We start from the raw sequence: 11,288 nt of genomic DNA on the forward strand, positions 1-11,288 counted from the left end.
AAATTTGGGGGGTTATCTCAAAATATATGGTACTTCAGGGGTTTTAAGTGAAGTTTTCACTTTTTTTTTGGGATAATTTCACTTAGGACTCCTGACCTATCACGCGTTTTGAGAAGACCTTCTAGGTTTAAAAAACTTTTAATTTCACCTCATAAACTTTTAATTTGATGTATTTTTTTTGAAAAAAAAATGCTTTGGGTTTTTAAAAAAATTGCGACTTGAAAAGGCATAAATCGCAAATAATGATGTGTTTTTTAAAAATGAGCAATTTTAAACTGCGACTTTACAAAACACTTTAAGTGTATTTTTAAAAATCACATTTTCAAATCGCACATTTTAAAATCGCAAACTTGGACCCTAATTCTTGAAAAATGCTAGTCAAATTTTGGAAGTAAACCTCTCTCACTTTTCATGGATGCAAACTATTGGATGAACTACAACCCAATCACCGAAAAGATGGAAGTATATATATATATATATATCAGACAACTCAGATGGATTTTCTTCACAACTTTCTGAAACATATTGAGGAGCTATACTTTCTTCATCTGAACACTTGGAATTCTATGTATCAAGATTATTATTAAATTTTAATTTATTGATAATTTTAAAAATCACATTAGATTAAAAAAAAAAAAAAATCACTGAAAAGTGAAGAAACTTCCACCTAACCCCCATTGGAACTTTGGAAGGGCAAGACTTCTGTGTATAAAAACAACGATTCCGTTTGGCAAACGATTTGGTATGTTTGTTAAAGCTTTTTTTTTTTTAAAAAAAAAAAAAAACACGGCCCAAAAAAAAAGGTAAAAGAAAAAAAGGAGTAAAAAGTAAGAATATTTGGTATAAAAAAAAAAAGTGAAAAAATGATATGGAAAAGTGAAAATATTTTGTTTTGTAGTGATTTTTTTATTTGAATAGTAATAAAAGGAGAATAATGTGATAAAAAAAAAAATGTTAGAATATTTTGATGTTGATTTCAAAACATCATAACATTTGTCCGGGTAACTTTTGTCTTCTTTTCTTGAGAGACAACAACAGCTCATTAGCTTAAGAGTTTTCCCAATTCTATGGGGCTTCCCATCCTTGCACTTGTTTCTGTCTTGTGCTTTTGTTCGGCCACCTATGGCATTGGTGGGAAGTATTCCTTCATTTCTTGGCAACTTATCGTCACTTGAAAGTCTTTATCTACCCTCAAATAATATACGTGGGAGTATTCCTAGTGCTCTAGGCCAACTTATGAATCTTACAACTATTGCAATTTCTGAAAATCAGTTTTTTGGTACCATCCCTTCATCAATCTTCAATCTCTCTTCTATTAGATTTCTTGACGTGGGACTTAATCAAATCCAAGGGAGTCTTCCATGGGATTTGGAGATAATTCTTCCAAATTTGCAACTCCTTTTTGTTTCAGTTAACCAATTTACTGGCTCCATTCCTCTTTCAATATCCAATGCCTCCAATCTTGAAAAACTTGATATTGGAGACAACAGTATTACCGGAAATGTGTCTTCTTTGGAAAAGTTGCATAGGCTTCAACGGTTGAGCACTAGCTACAACCAACTAGGAAGTGGGGGAGCTGATGACTTGAGTTTTCTCTACACTTTGACCAATGCCACTAGCTTAGAGTGGTTGCTTATAAATGTTAACAATTTTGGTCAAGTCTTACCTGAATGTATGAGTAACTTCTCATCTACTCTTAGAGTATTGTTAGTAGATAACAATAGGGGTGTCAAAAAATATCGAGAAACTGGGGAACCGGTTGGAAAAAACCGGTAACCGGGTTTTTCAAACCATAGAATGCTTCATCCACCTTTACCAAGTCAGCTACTTTCTCGTGTACCCCAGTTCTGGTTCCGGTTCCAGTTTTTGGCACCAGTTTATAACCGGGTAACCGGATACCAATATATATAGATATTTGGCTTTTGTTTTTATGCTTTTGAGTTTTGATTTAGGGTGTTTATATTTGTTTGTTTGTTTGTTTCAGAGCCCCTCGTTAGTCGTTACAGCCCTCTCTGTCTCCTCTCAATTTCTACTTCTCTCTCTCTCTAACTTGTTCAATCTCTCTCTTAATCTCTCAGCTTCTGTGTTAAAGAGAATGAAAAAAGAAATAAATAAGGATAAGAAATAATGAATGAGATGGTGAAGACGTTAAGCAACTGGGGAAAAATAAAATAAATGGAGAAGATGAAAACCACTGGCGTGAAACAGGGGGTAGGGAGAAAGGAAAAAGAAGAAAAGAGGAGGAAGTGGGGAGCAAAAATAAGCCCAAAATACAAAAATTTAAAAAACTGGGTAACCGGGTACAAATCAGAACCGGCCGGTTATTATATAACCGGTTAACCGGGAACCAGTTACTCGGGTTTCCAAAATCAATAACTGGGGTACTCCGGTTTTAGTTCTCAGTTTTGGTCAATAACCGAGAATCGAGAATAGGGACCGGATTGACACCCCTAGATAACAATAACATAGTTGGAATGATTCCAAGTGGGATCATGAATCTCATCAACTTAGAGAGGCTCGACATGTGGAATAACAGATTGTTAGGTAACATTCCTCCTGATATTGGAAAGCTTCAAAGACTACATATACTATATCTATTCAGAAACAATCTCTCAGGTAATATCCCATACTCTTTTGGAAACGTGAGTATGTTACTCTGTCTATCTTTAAGTGATAATGATCTTCACGGAAGCATACCGTCAAGTTTAGGAAACTGTCAATCTTTGATCTTATTAATTCTTTCTAATAACAATCTTAGTGGTACCATATCTCCACAGGTCTTTGGTCTCTCATCCTTGTCAATTGGTCTCAATTTGTCCATGAACCGATTCACGAGTCCCATTCCGGTGGAAGTTGGAAATTTGAAAAATCTAGGTAGATTTGATATTTCAAAAAACATGTTAAACAGTGAAACTCCAAGAGAGTCTTGGCAATTGTATTAGGCTAGAGTACCTAGATATGCAAGGAAACTTCTCTAGGGGACCATTCCATCAAGTTTTGGTTCTTTGAGAGGACTACAAGACTTAGATCTTTCTCGGAACAATTTCTCGGGAAACATTCTAGACTTTTTTGTGGGTTTCAACTCCTTGCAACATTTTGAGGGTATGGTTCCAATAGATGGCATTTTCAAGAACTCAAGTGCAACTTCAATAGTAGGGAACAATTAGCTGTGCGGACGAATACCAGAGATGCACTTGCCTAACTGCATCTTTAGAGAGCCCAAGAAGAAGAAATCGGCCTTAACCATGATATCAACAATCTTTTTAGTTTGCGGGCTTCTAGGAGTAATTCATGTACTCTCTTTTTTATTTGTCTTTTGGTTAAGAAGGAAAAGAAAAGACCCCACTTCAAGTTCGTCAGGAAATTCTCTTTTGAATTTGTCTTACCAAAGTCTCCTAAAAGCTACAGATGGATTATCTTCTGCTAATTTGCTTGGTGTGTGTAGTTTTGGATCCATGTATAAATGAATCATTGACGAGGGTAGAACAACAATTGCTGTTAGGGTGATCAACCTTTTACGTCGTGGAGCTTCAAAGAGCTTTCTTGTTGAGTGTGATGCCCTGAGAAATATAAGGCATCGAAATCTTGTTAAGGTACTTACAATTTGTTCAGGTGTTGATTATTAGGGTAATGACTTCAAGGCTTTAGTTTATGAATTCATGGTCAATGGGAGCATTGATGATTGGTTGCATCCAAGTGCTAAAGAAAATGAGGCGCACCAAGAACAGAGGAATTTGAATCTTAACCAGAGATTGAATATCGCCATTGATGTTGCAAGTGCATTGGAATATCTCCATTATCATTGCCAAACACCAATCCTCCACTGTGACCTCAAGTCGAGCAATGTTCGTCTCGACGATGAAATGATTGGACATGTTAGAGACTTTGGGTTAGCAAGATTTTCTCCCGAAGATAACCATAACTCTTCAACCAACCAATCGAGCTCTATTGGCATAAGATGAACTATTGGTTATACTGCTCACGGTGAATACACTCTTGATCATTCCTTAGTTATATTCTTTTTTTTTTTTGTTTTTTTTCTTTTAATAACATTTCTAAGTTTGAAGAGGATAACACAATTTTACTCTGCATTTTCTTCATAAACATTTAGTATCATAGCAACATCCTTTCTTAGCAAATATGAGTTAATTATATAGTCATATTATAATTAATCATATATTTATGTTGAATCGCAAAGTATGGTATGGGAAATGAGGTTTCCTCTTATGGTGATATATATATAGCTCTGGAATCCTCCTATTAGAAATGTTTACAGGAAAAAGGCCCACAGATGACATGTTCCAAGGCATTCTAAATCTACATTCCTTTGTCCAAGAAGTTTTGCCTGAACGAGTGATTGAGATTGCGGATCCAATTCTTCTTCAAGTAAGAGAAGAAGAAACAACCGTTAACAGTGATCCACGATAACGGCAGCACTAGAGGAAGCAAAATTCAAGAGTGCATGATTTTGATGTTTGGGATTGGAGTTGCTTGTTCTGTTGAACAACCCAAAGAACGGATGAACATGAAAGATGTTGTAGCTGAGCTTCATTTGGCCAAAAAGAGACTTCTTAAAACTAGAACTCGTCGAGGCAGCAAAACTACAAGTAGACCATAACATCAACAGGTAATATTGGTAGGTTAGTTGTTTGTTAAGCTCATTGCATTTTTCCTTTTGCCTTGTACTGCTTATTTCAATTTTGGCGAAAAATTTTGTTTTTCTTTTTTCTTCAATTGGTCATTCATTCATAATGGTTTACGATAAATTTGAGAAAATCTAAGATTCAAGGTCATTTATGCACGAAGATTGGGGATTGTGGTTCTTGGCTTTAATTGTTTCAAAATTGAGGTTCTTGTGTAACTAGATGATCAAATTACTTGCATGAGTGTTTAATTTAGAATTAGTTTTGATGAATTCGAGAATACTGACCTGTATTGCGGTTTATGGTGAAATTAAAGCATTTGGTAGAGTTAATTGTTGCCTTTCCAAATTGAGAGTTTAAAAATGAAATTGAGAATTTTTTTTTTAATAATGATTGATTTAAGGATTGGTTGGAGTTGTGATATCATCATTGTAGGATAATTATGAGATAAAAATGTAGTTTATAACTTTACTCTTTTAAAAAACGTCATAGTTACAACTATGAGTAAAGTTATATGATACACCCTTATCGCACCTAATTCATACTAGGTTGACATAGCAAATTGCCCTTGAACCCCTCTTTTTTTTTTTTTTTTAAGATTGATGAGTAATATCACATCAACCCAATAAAGTAAGGATGGAATGAAAGTATAGTATATAGCATTACACAACCTCCATTTATTTGAACCTACGTAGCCTTCTGATTTTCCCCGTTTTCTTCCTCTTTTCAATATTCATGCTCTGCCAGCAACTTTGAATTTTCTTTCTTGTTTTCTCACTACCAACTGTGCTTTTTCTTTCTTCCTTGTTTTCTCCCTTTAAATAAACTTAAAAGATAATTGGAAAATTATGGGTAAATGAGTAGCTGTTAATGTATAAATTATGGTCTCCTTTAAATATCACCATTTTTAAAATATGACAACATAAATCTCAAGGAATTAATTAAGATATACCATTTATGTATCTCTATAGCACCAGGGCCAAATATTATACGAGAGAAGAAATAGTATATCATATTCATAATTCTAATTAACATATCTCTTCACCATAAAGTTAGTCTGTATAGCCTTTATAATGCAATCAAACATCTATTATCATTCATAAATTTATGTGATAGGAACCGAACCGAGGGCTTCTATCACTTGATAAACAAAAAAATAAGGAAAATAAACTAATAAATTGACCACTTCGAGTGGATCAAACCTCCCATTAATCACTTCGAGAAAATTAACCTTGCATAAAGTAACTCATGCCTTAATTGATGTATTTTCATATGGCATCTTTATCATTTTATAGGGAGGGCTATGCAAATAATTATTACAGAATCATCAACTAATAAGGGATTGAATATATTAGAAAATAATTCCTAAAAATAGAGTTATTGCAACAATATGCAATTCCACCTTTGCTTTAACTTGGACTCTGTTGAAACAAACCAAAGAATGAGGTAGAATGAAGAAAGGAAAGGGACAAGGGCAAGGCGGAACCGGGATTTGAGATGAGAGGGGATTTAACAAAAAAATGAAGATCCTTAAGGGTAGAATATTAATTTTTGGGAGGTCAAACTCATAAAATAAAATTTATGAGAAATTTTATAAATTTTAGAGGTTTTAAAAATTTTGGGGGCAGTTCCAGTTCCACCTCCAATTAATCACTTCCAAGTAATCAACTTCCAAACTTGCATAAAGTAATTAATGTTTTCATTGATAAAGGGAGGGAGTTTTCTTTCAAAGTGGGTTGAAAAAATTTCCTCTAATTCAGTTTATAAAAATACATGTGTCATTTGAACGTGTAAGATACAAATATTTTTTTAATAGAAGGAACAAAATAAATCTACATAATTTTATAAAGAGAACTGCAGCTTATTCTAGAAAAATAACTATGAGTAAATTGCAATTATACAATAATTACATAATAATTTATAATTATAAGAGAATATTGAAAAAAATTGGGAAAAATATAAAATGGTCCCCCAAACTACCAGTCAATTGCAATTTGGCCTCCAATGTTCAAAATGTAATAAAGTAGTCCCACGAAGTTTCAAAAAATTTTAAATTGGCTACTCCATTAGTCAGCATCGTTAAATTGGATGAAAAATGCAATACCACATCGTTTTTTGAGGTTAAGTTACTAAAATGCCCTTGTGGGAAATTTTTTTAAAAAAGGCCCCCCAAAATGACGTCATTTGGCTTAAAAAAAAAAAAAAATCCTTACACTTACCAATTGTTGCCACATGTCTCACCCATTTAAAATAATAAAATGGGTGAGACATGTGGATCACCCCGCCACCCCCAAGGCCCTTGAGAGTGGATCGCCGAGGGTCAAAAAAAAAATAATGAGTTTGGTGGGTTTGGCCTTTGGGGGTAGTCGAACAACGCGCAAGGGCCATGGAGCCACATCCAAAGGCCATGAGGGTGACTTCAGCCTTGGCCAAATCAAAAAACAATATATATATATATATATATATATATATATATATATAATTTTAAAAACAATAAATAATATTTTATAATTTTTAAATGGGTGGAACGCGTGGCAACGTTCGGTAAGTGTAAGGTTTTTTTTTTTTTTTTTAAAGCCAAACCATGTCGTTTTGGGAGGCTTTTTAAAATTTTATTTTTTTTTCAAAATAACATTTTAGTAACTTAACCTTAAAAAACGATGTCGTATTACATTTTTCATCCAATTTGACGGTGTTGACTAACAAAGTGGCCAATTTAAAATTTTTTGCCAATTTGACGGTGCTGACTATCAAAGTGGCCAATTTAAAATTTTTTGAAACTTCCTGTAACTACTTTATTACATTTTGAACATTAAAGAGCCAAATTGCAAAATACTTTAGGAGCCATTTTATTTTATTTTTTTCCAAAAAAAATATTACGAAGATATTATCATTATCATTCACTACATTCAAGGAACTCTACGGTCCACACAAGAACGAAAAAATGCTTGCCAAAAAAAAAAAAAAAAAACCTTGTCGTCATAAGGTCACTTGTTCTGCCTAAAACTAAAATGTCTAAAATCCTTGGTTAGCCAACCCAAAGCCAAAGGTCAGCAGCCATGGCAATAAGCTCGAGTTTCCTGTCGCCATTTTTACTAATCCTTGCCCTTTTCCTTCTCCTCTACGTCTCTCCCCTAAACCAAAACCATCTCCCTCTCCGTCTCTCTCCTTCCACCCCACCGCCACCGCCACCTTCTCCACCACAAACCCATCTCCAAACCCCGCTGCAACTTACACCCGCACCCTCTCCGGCGAAGGCAGAGAGATCTCCTCCTCTAGATGCACCGCCACCCTCAACCACTTCCGCCACAAAACCCAGAAGCGATTCTCTCAGTCATTTCCAGGTGCGCATCATTCACGAGTTTTACTCAAAAGTAAATTATAATTCTCTGTTTGTTTGAAATTAAGCGTTCATGCATTAATAATATTGTGTGAGCAGAAGAAGAGCAAAACGGAGAGGATTGAAGAGGGTCTGGCAAGAGCCCGAGCGGCCATCCGCAACGCGATTCGCACGCAGAACTTCACTTCTGACAGGGAGGAAACGTACATCCCCACAGGCTGCGTTTACAGAAATGCGTTTGCCTTTCATCAGTTGAGTTTTCAGAGCTTAAATAAATATTGCTTCTTTTTTTTTTTAATTAATTATATTTGATTATGAAAAATACTAGAAACCATTTTCAAAAAATTCCAAATTCCTGCTAGCTAGCGATCATCTTGTCCGATCATTTTTGTTTGTTTGTTTAGTTTGTGGGCGGCTGTGTGTTTGTTTTCTCTGCTTTTTTGAGGCGGTTGAAGCTTTGAATCCAATGTTATCTTTAATATGAAATTTGACAGTACTCATAATCTTGCTGTACACCATAATTTCCTTTCCTTACTATATATATATGGAAGCATTTTGCAGACAGATTGTAATAAATGGCTATAAAGCTGTTGCAGATTTATAATGACAGCAAATGCTTATCACTACATTATTGATGTAATATCTAAACAAATATTCACTAATAAATTCTCTCTAAAATGTAGCACATGTTTTTTTAAACCCATCATTTCGGGTTCAAATCAACGAGAGTTGAGTTGATTCCTTAAAATTAAAGGACAAAATTGTCATTTTACTTCTTTTTTTTTTTTTAAATACTTTTACTCATCTTTTTTAAGGCAGTTCAAATGAATTGCAAAGGATTCGAGTTTGTGTTTTTGGTAATTGGTGATTAGCATTTAAAGTTTGTATATATAACTGTGTACATAATGTCATATTATTTAAACTTTTTTAAAAGACGTATTAATATTGACATCATGCATAGGTTAAATGCTTCTTTGCATATTTTAGAGTCAATTTCATGTATACGAGTTGGATTGAGATCCTTTATAATTTTCTTTAAATTTGAAATTCACAAATTCATAAATATCAGCTATTCATCTCATCTAGTCATATTTCAGTATTTATTAAGGAAATTTAATGAGGAAGTTACCCTCAAAGAATTTAATAAGCTATATTTTCTCATTAAATGCTGAAACATGACTTATTTTAAGCGTTTAGATGAGATGAACAGTTAAGATTTATGAATTTGAAAATCTCAAATTTAAAATGAATTGTAAGGGGTCTCAATTTATGAAAAATAAACGCCAAAATGTAACAAAACATTTTTCAAAAATAACAGTATTCTTTTTTTTTTCTTTTTTTGATATATCCACAAAAGAGAGGAAAGAGAGATTCGAACTAGTGACCACCGCTTTATGAAGCGTGGTCTTGAAAATAGCAGTATGCATTTCCTTTCGTTTCTATAAAATGGCATTTATTAATCATTTAATCTGCGTCCATTGCACGATCACGTTGGTTTGAAATACTAAAATGAGAATTGATGGGCGTTGACCATGCAGGAGCCACATAGAGATGGTGAAGAGATTCAAGGTGTGGGCCTACAGGGAAGGAGAGAAGCCATTGGTCCACGGTGGGCCCATGAGTTACATCTACTCCATCGAGGGCCAATTCATCGACGAGATGGAGAGGGGGAATAGCATCTTCATGGCTCGCCATCCTGATGAGGCGCATGCATTTTTCCTCCCTATAAGTATTACCAAGATCGTTAACTTCTTCTACAGGCTTGACCCCTGGCACTTCCCTTTACTCCCAATCTTCACAGATTATGTCAATGTCGTCGCAACAAAATACCCTTACTGGAATAGAAGCAGTGGAGCAGACCATTTTATGCTCTCTTGCCATGATTGGGTATCCTTTAATTTCTGCCAATTACATCATCTTAATTGCTTGCTAATCTCAAAATTATCTTTCTAATCAATCAACAGTTCTATTTTTTGCCATTTGATAATTAGCAATTATTAGTGCTATTTTATGAGGTTTTGTGTTTCTCGAATTACACTAAAGTAACATGTGTACAAACGTTTTGTAGTGGATGTCTATGGTCAACAACTCTATCTCATAGGTCATCGTTCCGTGACTTAAAACCTCTGAAAAATCGACTTACAAAATGAGGGTACCCAATACACATGATTAAGATTGTACTTAAGTTATGTGGAACATTACCTATCTCACCTTAATCTTATCCCTAACATGAACGTATTGTCTATTTCGTTTTTCAGGCACCGGAGATCATAAAGAAGGACCGTAAGTACTTCAAGAACTTCATCAGGGTGCTATGCAATGCTAACACGTCCGAAGGATTCATTCCTACAAGAGACATTTCACTGCCGGAATATAACCTGAAAGGTTATCCTAAGCACACGCTCGGCCCGCCCCGCCTCGGCCTGCCGCCTAGTAAGCGCACAATCCTCGCCTTCTTTGCAGGTGCCGCCCACGGAGACATAAGGAGCATGTTGTTCGAGCATTGGAAGAACAAAGACCAGCAAGTCCAAGTATATGAGAACCTTCCCAAGAAGAAAAACTACCACAAATTGATGGGACAAACCAAATTTTGCTTGTGCCCAAGTGGGTCGGAAGTGGCAAGCCCCAGGGTGGTTGAGGCAATGTATCAAGAATGTGTGCCGGTGATCATTTCTGACTTCTACACATTACCCTTCAGTGAAGTTCTTGATTGGAGCAAGTTTGCAGTATTTATTCCTCCAAAAAGAATACCAGAAATTAAGATGATCTTGGAGGGGATTTCACAGAGGAGATATTTGATGTTGCAAAAGAGGGTGAAACAAGTAGCAAGGCATTTTGAGCTGAATCGACCAGCCAAGCCATTTGATGTAATTCACATGGTGCTTCACTCTGTATGGCTTAGAAGGCTTAACATTAAGCTAACACACAATATTCTCTGACAACCAATATTGTGTATAGATTTTCATAGGTAAAGAAGACAAAACATAACTAGATGAATGATTTTGTTTTTCTCTAACATCACTAAGCTAAGAGAAATGTTATTTAGTAGGTTATTATACGACTGTCGTACAAATGACATGGCGGGGTAATGAAAATAAGCCATTGATTTTTTTTTTTTTTTTATAAGCCTTTGTTGATCCAAAAACTGATTTTTATTGCCATATGAAAATGAGAAGCGTTTCTCATCCAATAAGTTGAGACATGCTACTCTTCAGTCTCCTATTAAACTTACATGTGTTCTTAGAGCATGTGATGTCCGTGTTAGCATAGCACGTAATAAAAATTGTAAATGATATTTCTTGTCA

The 11,288-nt window shown here is 34.9% G+C and overlaps 1 protein-coding gene and 1 pseudogene across 1 annotated transcript; both read left to right on the forward strand.

Moving 5' to 3' along the window:
• Positions 1–1,122: 1,122 nt before the first annotated feature.
• Positions 1,123–4,428, forward strand: LOC132169029 (probable LRR receptor-like serine/threonine-protein kinase At3g47570; annotated as a pseudogene).
• Positions 4,429–7,670: 3,242 nt separating this feature from the next.
• Positions 7,671–11,062, forward strand: LOC132172717 (probable glycosyltransferase At5g20260). The gene is made up of 4 exons (XM_059584274.1): positions 7,671–7,987; positions 8,083–8,234; positions 9,522–9,870; positions 10,242–11,062. The coding sequence occupies exons 1-4, from the start codon at positions 7,703–7,705 to the stop codon at positions 10,920–10,922; spliced, it is 1,467 nt and encodes a 488-aa protein (XP_059440257.1). The 5' UTR covers positions 7,671–7,702; the 3' UTR covers positions 10,923–11,062.
• Positions 11,063–11,288: the final 226 nt, after the last annotated feature.

This window comes from Corylus avellana, chromosome ca2 (genome assembly GCF_901000735.1).
Source record: "Corylus avellana chromosome ca2, CavTom2PMs-1.0".
Classification (NCBI taxonomy): domain Eukaryota; kingdom Viridiplantae; phylum Streptophyta; class Magnoliopsida; order Fagales; family Betulaceae; genus Corylus; species Corylus avellana.

What these genes read in the sequence shown, in the direction of transcription:
- LOC132172717 (XM_059584274.1), top strand. Translation starts at nt 7,703, where the DNA reads ATGGCAATAAGCTCGAGTTTCCTGTCGCCATTTTTACTAATCCTTGCC. An exon ending in ATTCTCTCAGTCATTTCCAG is followed by an intron (nt 7,988 to 8,082) that starts GTGCGCATCATT and finishes TTGTGTGAGCAG; the next exon opens with AAGAAGAGCAAAACGGAGAG. An exon ending in TGCTCTCTTGCCATGATTGG is followed by an intron (nt 9,871 to 10,241) that starts GTATCCTTTAAT and finishes TTCGTTTTTCAG; the next exon opens with GCACCGGAGATCATAAAGAA.